Genomic DNA, 20,585 nt, shown 5'->3' with positions numbered 1-20,585 from the left:
CCCTGTTCTCCTGTGACTTCATGTTCTAGTATGTACTGCTCTTCTTCACTCTGGGACTGCTACCCAAGATTGTGACCCAGATCTGAGTACAGGTAATACAACAGTTCTGCATCTAGTGCCAGAAAAGGGACCTTTTTGAGCTCCTTCTGACCAATTGTTTGACAGTCTGTGGGTTGAGAGCTTTGGAAGCTGCTGTTGCCAATTCCATTGCCCCCACGACCTCTGTTAGCTTGGCATGGTGTTGCCTGAAGATGGGTTGCATTTCACTCTCACTCCAGTGGAACAGATCTTTCCTGCCAACCTTCTAAATTGTCTTGGGCTGAAAAATGGTTTTATCCTGTTCTTTCGTTGGGTGGTACAATTCCAGAATTCATTTTGAGGTGTTATTTAAAGTTGTTTGGAGGGGAATTTGGTAGGTGAGTCCCTGCCTTTTCCCTGCCATCAGGGCTCCAATCTAGAGACCATTCAGTGATTTGTAAAGAATCTTGTGGCAAGAATGGGGAGTACTTTGGAGGGAGATAAGTGTTGGGAAGTGTATGGTGGGGCACTGGGTATTTGTCACCAATGCAACCTAAAGGTTGGTATTAAAGGTTCTTTTTAATCTGATCTCAATCTACCTTTCTAGCCTTATCTTCTTCTATATCACTCTTATGCTCTAGCCATATCAGATCATCTCAACATTTCTTGAGTGTATCTCAGGTATTTTCCTGAGTGATCATCATTGTTCTTGCTGTTTACTCTGAAATTCTTTCCTTTGTCCATTCTCCTCCTTTGAGGCCCACCTAGCTTAAGTGCCATTTCTTTCTGTAAAGCCCTCCTTGAAATCCAACTCTATGATTTCTCCCTTCTCTGAACTCCCATAACACTTCATCTTTCTCATAGTATTTATCATTTTTTGGCCTTTTTTATGGTTATGGTTATGGTATGGTTATGTGCTTGCCACATACAAAATTATAAGCTCACTGAGGGAAGGGACAGCATTTTATTATTCTTTATATCTCTTACATTACCTAGCACAGAGCTGTGTGGTTGTCTTACTGAGTTTTTAAATGAATGAATGGCCTTTGTCATCATAAATTAAGATTTAAGAGATGAGGGAAAGCCTCTTTCAATATTTGATCAGCTTCATCTGCATATGAAGGGTCCATGAATACCACTGAGTTGGTAGCTGAGACTAAGTCAGCCTGTCAGTCAATAAACATTTGTTAAGCACCTACTATTTTCTAGGCTTTGTGCTAAGCACTGGGGATACAAAAAGGGGCAAAAGATGTCCCCCTGCCTTCAAGGAGCCTTCACCATCTAATGAAGGAAACAGTGTCTTTTTCTTGTGCTTGGCTTTGTCTCTGCATGCTTGTCTCTCTGCCTTCTCATCTAAGTGAGAGACAAGAAGAAACTTAGACTTTGAACTGTGGGGAACCTTGGATCCCAAAGCTTTTTGGTAATTATTAGGTGATAAATTATTACCTAGTTTATAGGATAGCCTCCAGAGACTAAAATTTGGGAAATATATGGGATGCCTACTAAAATCTAGACTAGAAAGAGTCTAAAGAAAAAGATAAGGCCTAAGGGCATTAGCCAGAATAACCTTGCTCTCTGTTCTAAAGATCTTGACACCTGGGGCTGAAAATTTCCTGCAGTGGAGATGAGGTGCTTCTGTGGCCACGATGAAGTGATGGGACCTAGAACCCCAAGCGACCATGTCTTGCAACCCAAGTCCCAGAAATTTCCCATAAATTTAGTTTACTTGACATTCCTTTCACTGTCTCACTTGGGCCACCCCAGACTACTTGCATATACTGACCACTCCTTAATCCCACCTAGATCACCTATTTAGCCCACTTGATATTCCCACCCCAGAATACTTTACTACTCCTTAATCCCACCTTTCGTTGTCCTTTTGTATGTAAGCATCATTCTCACCCCCATTAAATTGCAGGTTCCCTAGGAACCCTGCCCACTTCTAGTGGTGTTACAATAAATTTTGCTACTTGACTGGAAGATGGTTTGAGTGCATGAATTCATTCAAGGTAGACGCTGCCCTGTACCCTGAAATTTTGCGGTTCCCAGTAATCCCAAACTGCATCAGTCAAGCCTCTGAGGAAACATGGCCTTTTGTTGGTTCCCTGGCAAACATTTCTCCCTTTTCCTAAAAGAGCTGGAGTTTAGGATTTAAGCTAAGGAAATATGTCATCACCTGGTTTTCCCTGAGGAAGAAATAGCTAAGAATTTCCAAGGAGTTAGACATAGGCAGGATTACAGTGGAGCAGCATCCATCAGAACAGTGTCTAGAGATCAGTGTAACAAAACTCAGGCAGCCTCAGGCTGAGCAGTTTTTAGCAGAGACTGTAAAAATGGTTCTACAAGGGGATTACTTCATTCATACTCAGCCCTAAAAGAGTATAAGGGATAATGCTGGGAATCATTTTGGGCAGCATTTCTTCTTTTCCTGCTTTATTCTCTAACTGGAACTTGAAATCATGGGCAACTCAAAGGCCTGGAAACTTACTACTGGTCACATATATAATATGGATAAGAAATTGGACAAGATGTTGCTTGTCTTTCATTTTTGAAGAAGACCAGTGACATTATAGATAATGTCTTGACTTGGATTTGAGTGAGGCAGAGTTGCACAAAGTCATCTGCTTTATTCTCTCTTCCAGAGTCATTGAAGTCCAGTGGCAGGACAAAAGTCAAGATAACTGGCAATGGCCTGGGATGCAGTGAATGACCCTGGCATGTGGGACAGACAGCCAGTGCAAAAGGTAGAGGAATGGAAGATGAAGTGTGTTATGTGAGGAAAGGGGCAACTAAGTGTCACAGTAGATAGAGCACTGGGTGTGGAATGAGGAAGACTCAACTTCCTGAGTTGAAATCTGGCCTCAGACATTTACTAGCAGTGTGATCTTGGGCAAGTCACTTAACCCTGTTTACCTCAGTTTCCTCATCTGTAAAATGACCTGGAGAAGGAAATGGCAAACCACTTCAGTATTTTTGCCAAGAAAACCCCAAATGGAGTCACAAAGGGACATGACTGAATTACAACAAAAACATGTGCCAGGTGCTATGCTAAGTGCTGGGCAAACAAATAAGAAAAGGAAAGACAGTCCTTGCCCTCAAGTAGCTTACAGTCTAATGGGGGTGGTGAAGGAAAGACAACCTCTAAAAGGAAAGTTGCCTCCAAAGTCCACATCCCTGCCCTCTATAAAGGAAAACTTTGGGAGGAGTTTAGTGCTCCACTTTCCAGCCCTCCAGTCAGAGGGGAGAGGAAGCTGAAGGAGTTGGTAAGGTGTTGAGTATCCACAGCTGAATTGTAAGCATGATGAAGAAATCCTGTCATGTCAGGTAGATAGCTGCAGAAATCAGCAGGCTGGGGACAGAAGCTGTCTCCTCTTTTCAGTGGTACCCTGAGTCATCAGATCTTTTGGTTCAGTAGTCAATAATGAGTCATACATTCTCAGAAACTTTTCACCTCCACTCCCCAGTTCCCACACAGCAGAAAGGAAGTAGACAGAGAATATCTTTCATTGCTCTGTACAATTCATATTACATATGGATAATGGGTATTCCATTGGTAACTTTAAAAGTAGCTGAATATTATACGTGTGCACCTACAGGAACTGGAAGAAAAAGAAAGGAAACTCCATGCCTCAAAAAGCTGTTCACCAAGTCTGCTAAGATATATTTTGTATTCATTAAAGAATGTATAAAATGGGTGTGCAAGAACACAGCCTAAAGTCGAATATTTTTTTGAGAGGAAGTATGTTAAACTTGCCTTAGACTTATGAGAAGAAAAAGGAAATTGTAGCAGGAGTGCTTATATCCTACAGAAATAGCTGTAAGCCGGAGACAATGGTCTTAAAAAGAAATTTTTTTTGGGAAGAGGAAGTTGAAATGAAGGGCACAATCAGGCCTTGTCAGACTCTGGATGAGAAGAAAAGTAAAAATACTTTAGAATAAATCCTCTTCTTTGGCTAATCTCCACAGTGACTACCAAATCTGACATAAAGCCCCAACCCAAACCCCATCAAATCATAATCTGTGCCTTTTGCCTTTAAATAATTAGGGGAAGATCCATTTTGACTGGAGGCTGTTAAAAAGCTGGAGCCTCTTTGTGCTTCTGCTTGTGCTTCTGCTGACCTAGTGGACTATTAGCCTATCTGTCAACCCCTGGGGACAAGATTCACCCGTGAAGATGGAGCTGGCAATATTTTTAATGATTTCTACTAAAAGATAAGGTTACTGCTGAAAGCATTTGCTAAGATGCCTCTCTTCTCGCTTCCTAAATCCTTCAATCGCCTCCTTATCTGTTTATGCAGAGGCAGTCCTTGGAGGAGAGGAGACCGGTGGGCTCCGCAGCCGTAGTGGTTTCCCCAGGGGTTGGAAGTGTCCGGCTGCGCCTCCACCGGGAAGAAGGGAGGGTGATTGGAGTGTGCAGGGCGGGGGCGTGGGGGGGGGAGGCGGAGAGGAGGAAGAGACATGTTTTCAGCTGGCGATGCAGCGGGCAGAATTGGAGGATGCCTAGGTCACCCAAGCGGCAGCGGTTGCCCTTGTCGTAGCCTTCCCCCTTCTTCCCCTTTACCGGAAAGCAAGCTGTGCCAAGATCGCCGAGGGAGAGAGAGAGATTTTTAAGGTTGGCCCTTATACCGTACAAGGCCTGGGCTAGAAAGAAGTACGTAGATGGAGGAGGCAGTGGGTGGGCCAAGCAGATATTAATAGCTCTATAACCTGGTGGCAGCTGCTATGCTGCTGCAGCAGCAGTAAAATCCTCCAGAGCTTCCTCTCTTGTCTTCTGGCTAGCAAGGTAGACCACCCACCCCTGGAAGAATTGCGATTTGTTTATTTTTAGTTTTCCAGTGTCTTTCTCTGTTTCTGTCTCTTTGTTACACACACACACACACACACACACACACACACACACCCGGAACCGGGTAAGTACAGTCTCCCCTGCCCCTTCCTGTCCACTCTCATCATAAGGCAAGCTGGGCTAGCTTCTTATATTCAACTATTGTCAAACTGCAGTGTGATTTGTCTGTGTCTCTCTGTCTCTCAGTCTTCCTCTCTCTCCTTCTGGTGAATATGGATGTAACTGCATAACCTTAAACAGCAAATTCAGATTCTTTTTCTTCACAGTTCTGTAGTGTGATGAATCAAGGTAGGGTCTCCTAAAACCTTTTGGTATGTACTTGGTAAAGGAGCTTACACCCGTATATGGGCTGTTGCCTCTACTTAGGAAAACTTAGTGTGCTTGAAAGACCTTGAACTTTGCTGAAAAATTGAGCCAAGCAAAGGAAAACAAACAAACAACTTGAGCTAAGCAAAGAGCTCTTCATTTCCTGTTAATTAAAATTAGCAGATTCACATATGTCTCTTGACAAGCCTTCTTAATTTTCTTCTGGTATGTAAACTTGGAACTTAAGGGGCTCCTTAACTTCATTGTGACTCATCTAAAACCATTTTTATATCTATTTTTAAAAAAACACAGGGAGCTTAACTTGTGCAATTGCATTTTAATGACTGTGCAAAATAACTTAAGGGTCTGTATTTAGTTTTGAAAACACATAAATATTAAGATCATTCAGTAAGCATCTTTGTTAATTAAAAATACCAACTAAAAGTGAATCTCATTGTGTTATCCCAAGCCTGGAAAGGGTATGGAAGCTATAGGAAGTTTTAGGAAGTTCTTTTTGTAACAAATCCTGTCAATGACATTTTTTGTTATAAATAATCATTTTTTTCAGGAACTAATTTTTATTCTCAAATACTGACTTTTTGTCACGGTAATATTTATTTCATTTTAACTTCTTCCCCTTTATTTAATAGCATCTAGTTATAAAGTTTGATGTTTTAGCTCTAATGGCTGTTTTTTCACAATGTGGAACATCACTGATTTTAGCAAAACTAAAATTTCAAGTAACCCTAAGCACAGTGGAAGATCCATGGTGTTCATTAACAGGCTGCAGCAGGTTTATCAGTGCTGGCTTGTATTGAAAAGTACTGTAAAAGACAAAGGATAAGTATCAGTGGAAAAGGGCATTCATTAATGTCAGCTGGTATGGTTCATTGGTGTCATAAAGATATTAAAAGAAGACCTCTAGAACATTGAGTGAATCTTTTTTGGAGAATTTATAGAAAGACATGAGTAAGAAAGACATGCAGTGGGGGATTTCAATTTGCATCCTTGGAAAGAGTTTCCATAGCTCCATCAATTGATAGGGGTGAAATCATAGCTCCATCAATTTATAAAGACATTTCTTTTCTGCACAGCCAGTGTATATAATCAGAAACTAAGATTTGTTTGCTTCACTTTAAATTGTCAGTTTTCTAAAGTTTTTAATGTCAGATAAAAGCTAGTTTCAGGAAACCTTGTTTTACTCATACACTTGTCATTTTCTTTGGCAACCTTAGTATATATGTTTGATAAGTGAGGAAACTGAGATTAAAAAAAGGTTAACCTACTTTTCAGTGGTCACATAGCTAGTGAATCTCATTTGAATTTGAAACCAGATCTTTCTGTGTTCAGTGCTATCCACTGCTATAAAGCTTCTTTATAGCATTTAAAAAAATCACTCGGGGAAAGCTGTAAACACTTTTAAAATGATGTTAACTTCCCTGTTTCAGGGAAATATTTATAAATATTTTTATATAGCTACAAAATATTTATTAATAATGCAATTTGGAGGACCTTCAGTACTGTTTCGTGGTCTTGTAAAGATAGTGTAAACAAAGAAAACAACATTTAGCCTATGAATCAATGATCAGGGAATTACTAAAGACAGGAATCACAGATATAATTCTGTAAATGATATAGAATTGTGGTATTTGTTGAAAACTACTTATATTTGCCTTTCATTGATTAATTTTAAAGGCTGTGCAGCTTTTCAAACTAGGCTAAAACTAAGGCATAATTTTATTATGCCATTATTTAATCTTTGTTAAAACTCAGTATTTAAGAATGCTCTACAGAACATAGACAATCTGTTTCCTCAACAATAGGATGAGAATGATATGCTTAAACCAACCTTCATCATCAACCTATCTTAAACAAAATATTTTCTTTTTTTACTTCTGCATGCTACTTCTGTTTCAAAATCTATTTCCATACCATAGCTGGTTGCCTGAATATCATATAGTTTGCTTCATGCCTTTTGTATCCTGGCACCTTCGTGTAGGTGCTTTTCCTGATTCTCCTTCCAGATACCACTAAGGATTTGCCATTAACTTGTCATAGAATCATAGAGATATACCTGGAATGTAACTTATAGATTATCCCTCTTATTTTGCATCTACAGAATTTGAGACCCAGAGATGAGTACGAAATCATAGAATACAGTACAGAATACAGAATATAGGTATAGTACAGAATATAGGTATAGATACAGAATATAGGTATAGAACCCAGTGGTCTTTTTCTCTTTACCTCTTTCTTTTCATCGAAACTTTTATCCATGCTTTCTCATTCTCCTTAAAGAATACATTTATTCCTATGGAAACAAAGGCTTTCTTTTTGAGATGACAAGAAGGCCTGGTTTAGATTCCACCTCTACTGCATACTGCTTGTGTCAGTGACCTTCAGAGAGTCACTGAAAAATAAGGGGGTTGGTTTTAACTATCTCTGATGTCCCTTCGAGCCCTAGACTGATTATCCTATCTATGCATATATTCCTATTTGAATGTGATTTTCACTGTATCACACTCTCTAATGGTGAAAATTTCAGGCCAGATAGTAGCAGTGAGTGATGTTAAGGGATAAGGGATCTTAGGTAGAGCGTGAAATCACACTGTGATTTGATTTTGCTCATCTTTTACTTGGCATTTGAGGATAAATATATTTTTTTTGTTTTAAAATACACTAAGAAGCAAGATACCATATAAATACAAAGTTTTATCTTTCTAAGACTAGGAATAATTTGAAGGTCTATTTTCATAGTGCACCAAATAGCAATAATTTTCAGTAGTATTGTTTAAGATTTTCCAGTTTAAGGACTTTTGTTTGCTAAATTAGAGATCATCAAAAAATATGACAGTATGCTTCACAAAATGTATGACAGCAATAGAAAACTACTGAAAGTCTCTGCAGGAAAAAATGCATAAGGTACTAAAAATGCTTAACTGCATCCATTATGTCATATATTTGGTCATAAAAACTTTCAAATCAGAACCATTAATGTTCTAACATAACATATGAAGCACAGATACTAAAAGAATCATAGAAAAGTTGGAGTGATATCTTCTACATTCTCTAGAATAGAGCTATGTACTCAGAAAATTCTTAGAAAATGTGTTTGATTATGTTTAGTTATGCTCTGTGAAGACTAAAGACAATGTTAGCAAAGTAATGAATTATGGTCTTTTTTGTCCTTCTTAGAATAACAACATGTAATACTATATGAAAAGCAACATGGCATAATGGATTGAGAGCTAGCTTCAAAGCCAGGAAAATCTGGATTCAAGTCCTTGCCTACAATACATATAGCTTCTGTGACACTGGGCAAATCACTTAATTGTTTCAATACTCTAGGAAACTCTGTAAGACTTTAAGTTGCAGAGAAAACTAAGTTAGTAAAATGAGTTTTCTCACCTAGGAATGAGTGATATCTTAGATCCAGTCTCTTAACACTACATATTTTGTTTAGTCCTTATAGGTAAAAAATTTTACATACATTATCTCAGCAATCCTTGAACAAAACAAAACAAAACAAAAAAACCCCTTAAATGCCACAAAATGGTTTTCAGAAAGAGCATTATGCATGTGTGAAGAGTATGAGATTTGGACAAGATAGGGTTCAGATTCTGCTTCTGCTTCTTATTACTTGTGTGACCTTGGGTAAATCTATAACATGAAAGGATTTGTTCAGGCGGTTTTCCTTCCAGCTCTGATTCTTAAGTGAAATATTGCTTTCCTGCTGAGAAATGGAAGTGTACAAGAGCAGTCCTGGCACATTTTCATGTATCGACAGACCTTAATGACTTTAATAAAGGAAGGGAATTTTAGTTTAGTAAAACAGATTATTTTGTTGTTGTTCAGTTGTTTCAGTCACATCTAACTCTTTGTGACCCTATTTGGGGTTTTGTTGGCAAAGATACTGAAGTGGTTTGCCATTTCCTTTTCCAGATCATTTTACAGATGAGGAAACTGAGGCAAACAGGGTTAAGTGACTTGTCCAGGATCACACAGCTACTAAGTATCTGAAGCTGGATTTGAATTCCAGTCTTCCTGACTTCAGGCTCAGTGTTCTATTTGCTATACCACCTAGCTGTCCCAAACAGGTTATTAGATCAACAATAGAAATAGAATCATAACCAAAATGAATGAATTTTTTTTTCATTATTGCTTGAAATGTGACATAATACGTACCTTGTAGAGTCTTATTCTGTGGTATTTCACTGCACTGGAAATAAGTTATTAAAACCTACAAAACTGGAAATACACTAGCAAAAAACTCAAACTGAATGATAACTCATATTTATATTGCATTTCAAGGCTTGCAAAGTTCTTTATATACATTATCTCATTTGATGCTTACAACAACCTTGTGAAGTGTGCCCCATCTATTACACACTTTTACACATGAGGAAACTGAGACTCAGAGGAGGTAAATGACTTCCCCAAAGACATTCAGACAGTATCTGACAGGGCCAGTGTTCAAACTCAGTTCTCTGACTCCAAATCCAGAACTCTTTCCTTTACATGACATCCTAGTGACTGTATGTGGAAAAACCATCATGGATGTAGTTGAGATATTGATAGTGGCAACTCAAGAATTATTCCATTGTCCAAGAGTGAACATGAAACACCATTGAGATTGTTGTAATTCTAACAGGTGGAATATTGTTACCCAATAAACACTGAATTATTATCATTGATATATTTTAAGGAGACAAATATTAATCTGATTGCTTAATTTGAAAAGGGGAGGAGGAAAGAGAGACCAGAAAACAAGATCGTGTGCAGGCAACTTTGTGAGCACATGATCATAGCTCTCTTTGACCCTGAGTAGTAGTGAGTAGTAGGAGTAAGTGAAAATTATTACCATAAACTCTTCTCATTGGCACTCGTTCTATGATAAAAACTTTGCAAAACACAAGAATATCACTAACACATGAAGGAAACAGATCAATACTTAGACTTTGGCATATCTGTGAAATATTTGTTGAAAATGAGATTATTTGAGGCTTGGTATCGTATCTTGTCAGATTTACTAGTTCTTTTCTGACTGAGCAGAACAGCCAAACATGACTCCTGGGTTCTCATGGTGGGTGACATCTAGGAAGATGTCTAACATAAAACATGTGCAAGTTTTCTTTCAGCATGTTTTCTACCCTTGTTTGTTCTACCTTTTATGTTTTTATGAAGTTGCTTAGCATGCTATTATATGTTAATAATCAATTTGGAGAGGAATACTAAAGCCTTTTGTGAATTAACATAAATCAATTTATACTTAAATTATGAAGATAGACACCCTCAATAAGTTTTGTTCCATTAGATGCATGTTGAGTAATGCCTTACTAGAAAATAATGTTACAAAGACCAGGTTATCTTTTGCTTATCTGATTCCACACGTTATACAGATATTGAATTTGGAATATAAACTTCTGCTTTTTCCCCTAAGTCATCAATGACATGTAACAGTTATATATGATAGTAGCTAATATTTATATAGTGTTTAAATGCTTGTAAAGCACTTTACATATATCAAGCACTTTACATATATCCTTTATCTCATTTGATCCTGAAAACAACCCTGTGAGGTAGGTACCATAAGCCCCATTTTATAAATGAGAAAGTTGAGACTCAGAGAGGTTAAGGGTCTTGTCCAGGATCATAGAACTAGTGTATATCTGAGGTAGGATTTAAACTCTGGTTTTCACAGCTCCAAATCCAGTATTCTACCCACTATGCCACTTAAGTGAAAAGACAAAGTCATAAATGAGGTCCTGCAAGAATATTGTAATACTACACCTAAACCACAGCCAGGGAGAGTCAGTATACTGTACTGGAAAGAGGACCTAGAATCAGAAGTCTTAGGTTTGAGTCTGAGCTTTGCCACTTATTTTACTCTGAGCAAGTCAGTCAAGCTTTTGGTCATCAATTTCCTCATTGTTAAAATACTCGTAACACCTATCTCAGGAGATCAAGTGGCATAATATACTGACAGCACTTTGTAATTACAAAATATTGTTTAAATGTAAGAAGGAACGGCTTGAACAGTGAGCCAAAATGAAGTGATTTCAAGCAAGTGGCTGGAATAATCACTTCTTGAAGCTAGAAAGCAACAACAGCATTACACAAATTTTCATGGATAGTCTCGTTAAATTTAATTAAAACTTTTATATCTTTCATGTAACAAAAAAGTAAATTATAGAATAACCAGATCCATCTAGCCAAAGGATGTAGGCCTGCAGCTAGTCAGGCTGTAGGACTGGGAGTAAGGGTAGGTAACAGTTTAGTGAACAGGAAAGGAAGGAGGATAATTTTAATATTTTTAATTTTTTTTTTATAAATGTGTAATTTAAAATGCTAGACAACCTCATTCTACCTTGCATGTAGGCAAAACTATAACTAGGACAGAGCAACTATGACATGTTTTGCTCAGGGTACAATAATTTGACACTTGTAATGTTTCATTGCTCAACTGAATTTGTCTTAATAATTTTTTAACATCTTGAATTACAAAGTTGATTTCAAGACTTATTTTATGCTACTTGGCCCCCGAATGACTATTTATGACTGTGAATATAGGGACTTTTTTGGGATCAGTCAAATTTCATGTAAGAGAGTGAAGGCTTAAAGCTTCTGGAAAGTAGCATGTAGAAAAGAACATCTTAGATGGTAGGGATGAAGAGTAACATAGGTGTATTTTCAGTTTTAGCTTATGACATGTAAAAACTGTGTTCACTCTCTATGAACAAGGAGCATCAGGAGTTTTATTATTTGCTGATAATCCTTAACCTTAAGTTCTGCCCTCGTGATGAAGGAGAGACAGATATTAGATGAAGAAATTGAGTTCTCTTGATGTTAAGACCATTGATTAGCAGTTGGAAGAAACCTGAGAGGTCATCTGGTCCAACCCTCACATTAGATTTGATATAATTTGAGGTAAAATGACCTTTTGGTTTTTTTCTAACCATATGTATCTTTCCTCACACAGGAAAACTACTGAACTGAGATTCTGAAGGATGGGTAAAGACTTTCGGTATTATTTCCAGCATCCATGGTCTCGATTGATTGTGGCTTATCTGGTGATCTTCTTTAACTTCTTAATATTTGCCGAGGATCCTGTCTCTCACAGTCAAACAGAGGCCAATGTTATTGTTGTTGGAAACTGTTTCTCATTTGTAACCAATAAATACCCTAGAGGAGGAGGCTGGAAGGTCTTGAAAGTGCTTCTATGGCTACTTGCAATTCTCATAGGACTAATAGCTGGCAAATTCCTCTTCCATCAGCGTTTGTTTGGTAAGTACAATAATACATAAAATGAAAAAGTGCCATCTAATTTCTGACTCCCAAAACATAGCATTGTTAAAACTAAGTGACAAATGTAGTTTGTAGAGTGCATTGTCCTTACATTTTCAGTTGTTCTGCACCGTTGCTACAAGGTTCTGTAGATAATTTTCTGTTTAGTGGTATAGTTTATTTAACTCTTAATTCTTTACCTTCTAAAAGTGATTGCAGAACTAAAAATTTCTTTGGTTTTGGTTGGTAATCTTATTTTTAAAGAAAAAAAGTAGTTTTTCTTTTGAGGTACCATCAAGTAATTGTGTTTTGTGGGCTGTGGAAAAGTTTAAAGAGCAACAATTCTTACCAAGCCACATTTTCATTAAAGTAATTCACTGGTTAGCTGTCTCCCGTGTCAACCAAGTATATGATTGATTCTGAGGGACCTAAAATGAGAAATTGTGCTTATTTTCCTATCCATTTTTAGGGTTTATTTATTATTTTTGTGTAATGCAGTCATTAGAGTGAAGCAGGTTTGACAATAATCCAGTTAAAATTCAGAGAATCAAGATCATAGATTTTAGCTAGAAAAGACTAGGCCATCTGATCCTCATTTTATTTATGAGGAAACGGGCCCAGAGATATTAATTGATATTCCCTTAGTTCACACCATGTCACAGTCAGAATTTGAATCCAAGTCCTCTATTTTCAAAGCCTTTCATAAAGAGCAAAACTAAAAACTACTTAGCATGAATTACTTTTTCAAGTAAGTAGAGGACCCATTAATCTTGGGTACAACTTTCAGTCAGAATGATGAGTCTTTTGTCTTATTAATTACTGTATTCCGATGTCATTCCTATTTAATAAGTCTATTTTGTTAAAATCACAATTCAATAATCACTTCTATTTTAACTCTTCTGGTGTAACTAATTCAGCCCTTGAAAATTTACTCTAGGCTTCAATTAAAATGTATTTAAGAGTTACTTTATTATTATTATTTTTTTGGTTGGGCAAGGGGGTTAAGTGACTTGCCCAGGGTCACACAGCCAGTAAGTGTTATGTGTCTGAGGCCGAAGTTGAGCTCAGGTCCTCCTGAATCCAGGGCCAGTGCTCCATCCACTGTGCCACCTAGCTGCCCCAAGAAGTTACTTTAAAGGACTAAAGTAAGCTTCTGTTTTTTGTTTGTTTAACAAGTTACTGCTTTGCCTTGCTTTATTCCGTTTAGCTGCTGTTTCTCACTTCTTATCCCTATCTGCCAAAATTTATACTGATTCATATGATCATATTGCATATACAATAGTAGTTATGAGAGGAAAAGAGCCAGGACCATTGTATTTTCAGTAACTGGTTTCTAACATGCTTACAGAAAGAACTAGAAAAACAAAAAGCAATCGGGAACCTCTAGTCACTTCGGCAGACACATACAGCTCATCTCAGGCTTCTCCTGCAAGTCATACTTTTCTGCTCCTCACTTGAGGATGTGGGAGAATAGGAGACAGGTCTCCAAATTTCCTTTCCACTGTCTTATTGAGCTCTAGTTTAGAAATTGAAGGGAGAGAAACTGATTGAGAAAAATAAATGGAGAAGGGGTTAGAAATATTTCACAGCTTGCATAGAGGAGGGGGTAGCTCTTTTGTTCTCATGATCTTGGATGCAGTTTCAGTTACTGAGTTACTTAGTTACAGAGAAGTCCCTTGTGTTCTCTCAGCAAGTTGCCGCAATGCAAGACTATGGCTGTGACAAAAGTCTGTGCCTTATAAGTTAATTTGGGGCTTCCCTCATCAATACCCCTTACATAGTTGAAAAAAATTTTTTGCCCTACACATTTATTACAGTGGCCAGTTGTTGCAGGGTGTTATCACATACAAAGCCAATAATACAGTAAAATAATTAACATTTATATAGTGCTTACTATGTGCCTTGCAGGCACCATGATAAGTGTTTTATAAATATTATCTCACATGGTCTTCACAACAATGGTGAGAGGGAGATGCTTTTACAATTTTTTTGATAGTATTTTATTTTTGTCCCCAGTTACATATCAAGAAAATTTTTAGCATTCATTTTTACAACATTTTGAGGTCCAGATTTTTCTCCCTCCCTTCCTGCCTCTTCTCCTCTTTTCTGAAAATGGTAGGCAGTTTGATATTGTTTATGCATGTGCTATCATATGAAAATATTTCCGTATTAGTCACAGCTGTGAAAGAAGAAACAGATCAAAAGGAAGAAGAGAAAGAATAAAGTAAGTGAAAAAACTATGCTTGGATCTGCATTCAAAGTCCATCACTTCTTTATCTGGCTATGGATAGCATTTTCTTTCGTGAGTACTTTCTACTTGTCTTGGTTCTTTGTGTTGCTGAGAACAGCTGAGTCATTCATAGTTAATCATCACACAGCATTTCTGATACTGTGTACAATGTTTTCTTGGCTTTGCTCATTTCACTTTGAATCAGTTCGTACAAGTGTTTCAAGGTTTTTCTGAAATTTACCTGTTGATCATTTCTTATTGCACAATAGTATTCCATTATATTCATATACCACAATTTGTTAGCCATTCCCTTTTGATGGGCATCCTCTCAATTTCTAATATTTTGCCATCATGAAAAGGGCTACTGTGAATATTTTTGCACATGTAGGTCCTTTTCCCTTTTTTTATGATCTCTTTGGGATATAGACCTAGTAGTGATGTTGCTGAATCAAAGATTGGTTGCCCTTTGGGCATAGTTCCGAATCGCTCCCCAGAATGGCTAGATCAGTTCACAACTCCACTAACAGTGCACCACTATCCCAATTTTCCCACATGCCCTCCAACATTTATCATTTTCCTTTTTTGTTGTATTAGCCAATCTGATAGGTGTGAGGTGTACCTTGGAGTTGTTTTAATTTGTATTTCTCTAATCAAAAGTGATTTAGGGCATTTCTTCGTATGCTTATAGATAACTTTGATTTCTTCCTCTGAAAACTGCCTATTCATATCCTTTGACCATTTATTAATTGGGGAATGACTTACATTTTTATAAATTTGACTCAGTTCTCTATATATTTGAGAAATGAGCCCTTTATCAGAGACATTTGCCATAAAGATTGTTTCCCAGCTTTCTGCTTTCCTTCTAATCTTGGTTGTATTGATTTTGTTTGGACAAAAGCTTTTTAATTTAGTATGATAAAAATGATCTATTTTACATTTTGCAATGCTCTCTGTCTCTTGTTTGGTCATGAATTCTTCCCCTCACTAAACATCTGAAAAGTAGACTATTCCTTGCCCTTCTAATTTCCTTATGGTGTCACCCTTTATGTCTAAATCGTGTGTCCATTTTGACTGTTATGTAGGTACACGGTTTGAGAAGTTTGTATATACCTAGTTTGTGTCCTATTGTTTTCCAGTTTTCCCAGCAGTGTTTTGTTTTTTTTTTTAAATCAGATAGTGAGTTCTGATCTTAAAAGCTGGGGTCTTTAGGTTTATCAAACACTAGGTTACTATGTCCATTGACTTCTGTGTCTTGTGTACCTATTAATGCACTGTTATCCACTTCTGTTTTATGGGAGAGTTCATCCCATTCACATTCACAGTTATGATTACTACCTGTATATTTCCATCTATCCTAGTCTTCCTCCTGTTTGTCCTCTCTCTCCTTTCACCCTTTCTCTCCTCACCAGTGTTTTGCTTCTACCACCTCTGCTGATCTGCCCTTCCTTCTGTCAGCCCCTCCCCCCTTTATTTAATCTCCTTCGTTCCTATTTCCCTGTTGGGTAAGATAGATTTCTATATACAACTGATTGTATATGTTATTCCATTTTTGAGCCAATACTGATGAGAATAAGGTTCAAGCGATGCTCATCACTCACCCTCCCATCTTTCCCTTTACTATAATAGGTTTTTCATGCCTCTTCATGTGAAATAATTTATTCCATTCTGTCTTTCCCTTCCTTCTGCACCCAGTGTGCTCCTCTTTCTCATCCTTTAATTTTTTTATATCATTCCCACAAATTCACCTTATACCTGTACATTTTGTCTATGTATATTCCTTCTAGCTGTACTATTAGTGATAAAGTTTTTAAAAATTATAAGTATCATCTTCCCATGCAGGGATGTAAACAGTTTAGCTCTATTGAATCCCTTATGTTTTCTTTTCCCTTTTCACTTGTTTATGCTTCTCTTGGGTCTTGATATTGAAAATCAAAATTTTGGGTTAATTCTTTTCTTCACCTTGAAATCCTCCTATTTCATTGAATGACCATTTTTTCCCTCTCTCCCAACCCCCAAAACAGAAAAAAGTGAGGAAAGCCATACTCTTGTAACAATTATGTGTAGTCAAATAAAACAAATAATGGCATTTACCATGTCTAAAAACATGTATGTCTTAATCTGCCCAGAGTGGGGGGAACAGAGCCCAACATTAAAATAAAGTTCCAAATCAAATAGAATGGGAAAATGAGCAAACAGCAAAAAAGAACCTAATTGTAAAAAGTTACTATGGTGACAGGGAAGATCAAGACACAAACTCAGAAGATGATAATGAAGTCAAAACAAGAAGAAGCAAAGCCTTAAAGAATAAAAGTGTGAATTGGACCCATGCCCAACAAGAATTTCTGGAACAGCTAAAAAATAATTTTCAAAATCAAATAAGAATGGTAGAGAAAAATTGACAAAGAAATGAAAGCAAAGGAAGAAAATTATGAAAAAAAAACCAACCCAAGTAACAGCTTGGCAAAAAGAGGCACAAAAATACTGAAAAAAATAACACCTTAAAAAACAGAACTGGCCAAATGGAAAAAAAGGCACAGAAATTCACAGATGAATAGAATTACTTAAAAAACAGAACTGGCCAAATGGAAAAAAGATGCAAAAGCTTACTGAAGAAAATAATTCCTTAAAAATTTGAATTGGGCAAATGGAAGCTAAGGGCTCGACAAGATGTCAAAAACCAAAACAAAGTCAAAAGAATGGAAAAATATAAGAAAATGTGAACCATCTCATAGGAAAAACAACTGACCTGGAAAATAGATCAAGGAGAGGTAATTTAAGAATTATTAAACTAACTGAAAGCCATGATCAAAAAAAGATCCAAAACATCATATTTCAAGAAATTGTTAAAGAAAACTCCCCCAATATTCTAGAACCAGAGGGTAAAATGGAAATTGAAAGAATCTACCAATCACCATCTGAAAGAGAACTGCAAATGAAAACTCTCAGAAATATAGTCAAATTTCAAAGCTCTCAGGTCAAAGAGAAAATACTTCAAGCAGACACAAAGAAACCACTCAGATATATGGAACCATAGTCAAGATCACATAAGATTTAGCAATTGCTACATAAAAGGAGCAGAGGACTTAGAATGTGATATTCCAGAAGGCACAAGAGTTGGAGTTACAACCAAAAATAACCTATCCAGAAAAAGTAAGTATAATCTTTCAGGGGAAAAAATGGATATTTAATGAAATAGAGGACTTTTAAGCATTCCTGAATAAAAGACCAGAGGTTGAATTGAAAATTTGACTTTCAAGCACAAGACTCAAGAAAATGGTAAACATGTAAGAGAGATCATAAGGTACTCAGTAAGGTTAAGCTGTTTACTTTCTATATGGGAAGATAATGCATCTATCTTCTAAGAACTTTATCATTATTAGGTTAGTTAAAAGGATTCTACATAGAAGGAGGGTCCAGGAGTGAGTCAGTTATGTTGGGATAATGTAAAAAAAAATTGGTTCCCTTAGGGGAAGGGGAAGGGAGAGGAAGAATGGGAAAAATCATCTCACATGAAAGACATGTACAAGGAAGAGCTTTTATAGTGGAGAAGAAAATGATGGGGAGGGGATAATGCTTGAACCTCACTCACATTTAAATTGATTCAGATAGGGAAATATGTACACACACACACACACACACACACACACACACACACTCAATTGATAATAGAAATCTATCTTACCCAAAAGGGAAGTAGGAGGGGAAGGGGATAAGAGAAAGGGAGGCCGGTGATAAAAGGGAAGGTAGATAAAAGCAGGCAGTGGTCAGAAGCAAAAAAGATTTTAGAGGAGGGACAAGATAAAAAAGAGAAAGAAGGATTACAGAAGAAAGTAGAATAGAGGGAAATGCATAGTTAGTAATCCTATCTGTGAATGTAAATGGATGAACTCACCCATAAAATACAAGCAGATGGCAGAATGGATTAGAAACCGGTATCCAACAATATGTTGGTTACAAAAACCACAGACACAGAGACACAAATATAGAGGCTGGAGCAGAATCTATTATGCTTCAGCTGAAGTTTAAAAAGGGGTAGCAATCATGATCTCAGACAAAGCAAAAGCAAAATAGACTTAATTAAAAGGGATAAGTAGGGAAACTACATCTTGCTAAAGAAACTCATGCAGGTTTCTGCTTTCTAATGCATTATTCTCCTCACCTCCATTTTATGGATAAAAACATCCCATTTACAATCATGGTTAGAACTGTTAATTTAGTTTTCTTTCCTTTACATTGTCTTATGATTTTTTCTCTCATCTCTCCTCCTTTACAAAGAAGAAGGTAGGGAAAGAAGATGAATGGGATCACTTCTAATAACCTATAATTGATGTAGTCTGATCCCACTTTTCTGTCCTTTCTCTCTTCAGTGTAAAAAGTGTAAAAAAAGGTGTAAAATGTAAAAAAAAAGTATTAAAAAAGCATAAAAAAATTTTCTTGTATTTGTATCCTCAGTGAGGAATATATTCCCTATGCCAAAATCTGTGTATATTCATGTGTATATATGTAATTATGTTCAATCTTCCTTTATGTGATGAAAGCAGGGTTCATGGTGTGTTCATACTCCTTCTTCCATAGTATGTACTTTAGATCAGGGGTGGGGAACCTGTGCAGCCCCTTGATTGAATCCAAACTTCACAGAATAAATACCCCAATACAAGGATTTGTTCTGTGAAGTTTGGATTCCAAGGGCCTTCCTTGAGGACCTAGAGGGCCACATGTGGCTTTGAGGCACAGGCTCCCCACCCCTGCTTTAGATTTTCTGAATCTTTGTTATGTAATAGTTACTTCCCTCTGTCCCTCCAATTTTTGTCTTCTCCTAAAATCATTAAAAACAGAACACTCATAGGTCTTCCATCATTTTAATCTTTCTTTTTGCCCATATAGATATAAGGGTTCTGAAAAGATATTTGTTTCTTATCCCTTTATTAACATGTAAATAATTCATCCCCATATAGTTCCTTTCAATTATACAGATGTGTGTAGTTTTTTACGCCACTTGCTTTGCCATTTCAAAATGTTTACGTAGTTCTGGCCTTTTCATCAGGAATTTTTAAAAATCCTGTATTCCACTAAAGATCCATTTCCCTCCATTTAAAATTATACTTAATTTTGTTGGATTGATTATTTTTGGTTGAGGACCTTTATATTTTGCCTTTTGGATTCTACCTTTCTTCTCTTTTATTGTTGCAGCTGTTAAGTCTTACATGATTTCTGATTGTGGTCTTTGGTACTTGAATACCATTTTGTTTCCTTGTAATATTTTTCCATTTTCCTGATAACTCTGGTGTTTATCTATAATGTTCCTAGCAGTTTTAATTTTGAGATTTCTTTTGTGAATTCTTTCTATTTTTACTTTGCTTCCTGTTTGTAAGAGTTCTGGACAGTTTTCATTGATAATTTCTTGAAATACGGTATCTAGACTTTTTTTATGATCGTGATTTTCAGATAATCATAAAAAAAACATTCTTAGATTATCTCTCCTTATTCCTTGGATTTTTTTGTGTGTTTTTTTTTAATCTTTTGGTTTGCTTTAAAATATTTCTTGCTGTTATATTGAGTCACATTGTCTGACCCATTCTTTAAATTTTAAAAGGCTTCAGTTCTTGGTTGAGGTTTTCTACTGTCTCTTAAAATATCAGTTTTCCTTGCTGTTCTTTCATCCTTAGATTTTCCATTCTGTATCTCTTATTTAATTTCTTCTAGATACTTCTGCAGGACATTTTTTTTCCCTCTGAAGTTTTACATGGACTTGTGTTTACCTCCTAGTCATTCCTTAAACTGAAGTATTTTTTCCATGGTATTCACAATTTTCCTTGGTTTGCTTTTCTCATCAGCATTTATTTGGGTCAGGCAACTGAATGACATGAGAAAAACCTGTTGAGTTTTGAATTGTCCCCTGTT

General features: G+C 36.7%; 1 protein-coding gene across 6 annotated transcripts in view; it reads left to right on the top strand.

Moving 5' to 3' along the window:
* Positions 1-20,585, top strand: part of TMEM117 (transmembrane protein 117) — a 190,273-nt gene that overhangs the window by 5,276 nt on the left and 164,412 nt on the right. For 2 of the 6 annotated variants that reach the window (XM_078156471.1, XM_078156483.1), the window contains exons 2-3: positions 2,661-2,762; positions 12,150-12,454. In XM_078156471.1, the coding sequence (XP_078012597.1) occupies positions 12,178-12,454 (277 nt within the window). In that variant the 5' untranslated portion in view covers positions 2,661-2,762; positions 12,150-12,177. Of the gene's footprint in view, positions 1-2,660; positions 2,763-4,140; positions 4,236-4,464; positions 4,631-4,725; positions 4,802-12,149; positions 12,455-20,585 lie in introns of those variants that run through there. The other 4 variants (XM_020973680.2, XM_020973676.2, XM_020973679.2 and 1 more) reach the window with 4 other exon arrangements.

This window comes from Phascolarctos cinereus, unplaced genomic scaffold (genome assembly GCF_003287225.1).
Source record: "Phascolarctos cinereus isolate Bilbo 61053 unplaced genomic scaffold, phaCin_HiC Scaffold_1;HRSCAF=81, whole genome shotgun sequence".
Lineage (NCBI taxonomy): Eukaryota > Metazoa > Chordata > Mammalia > Diprotodontia > Phascolarctidae > Phascolarctos > Phascolarctos cinereus.
Note: the sequence above shows the minus strand (reverse complement) of the source record. Positions and strands in the feature narration are given on the sequence as shown.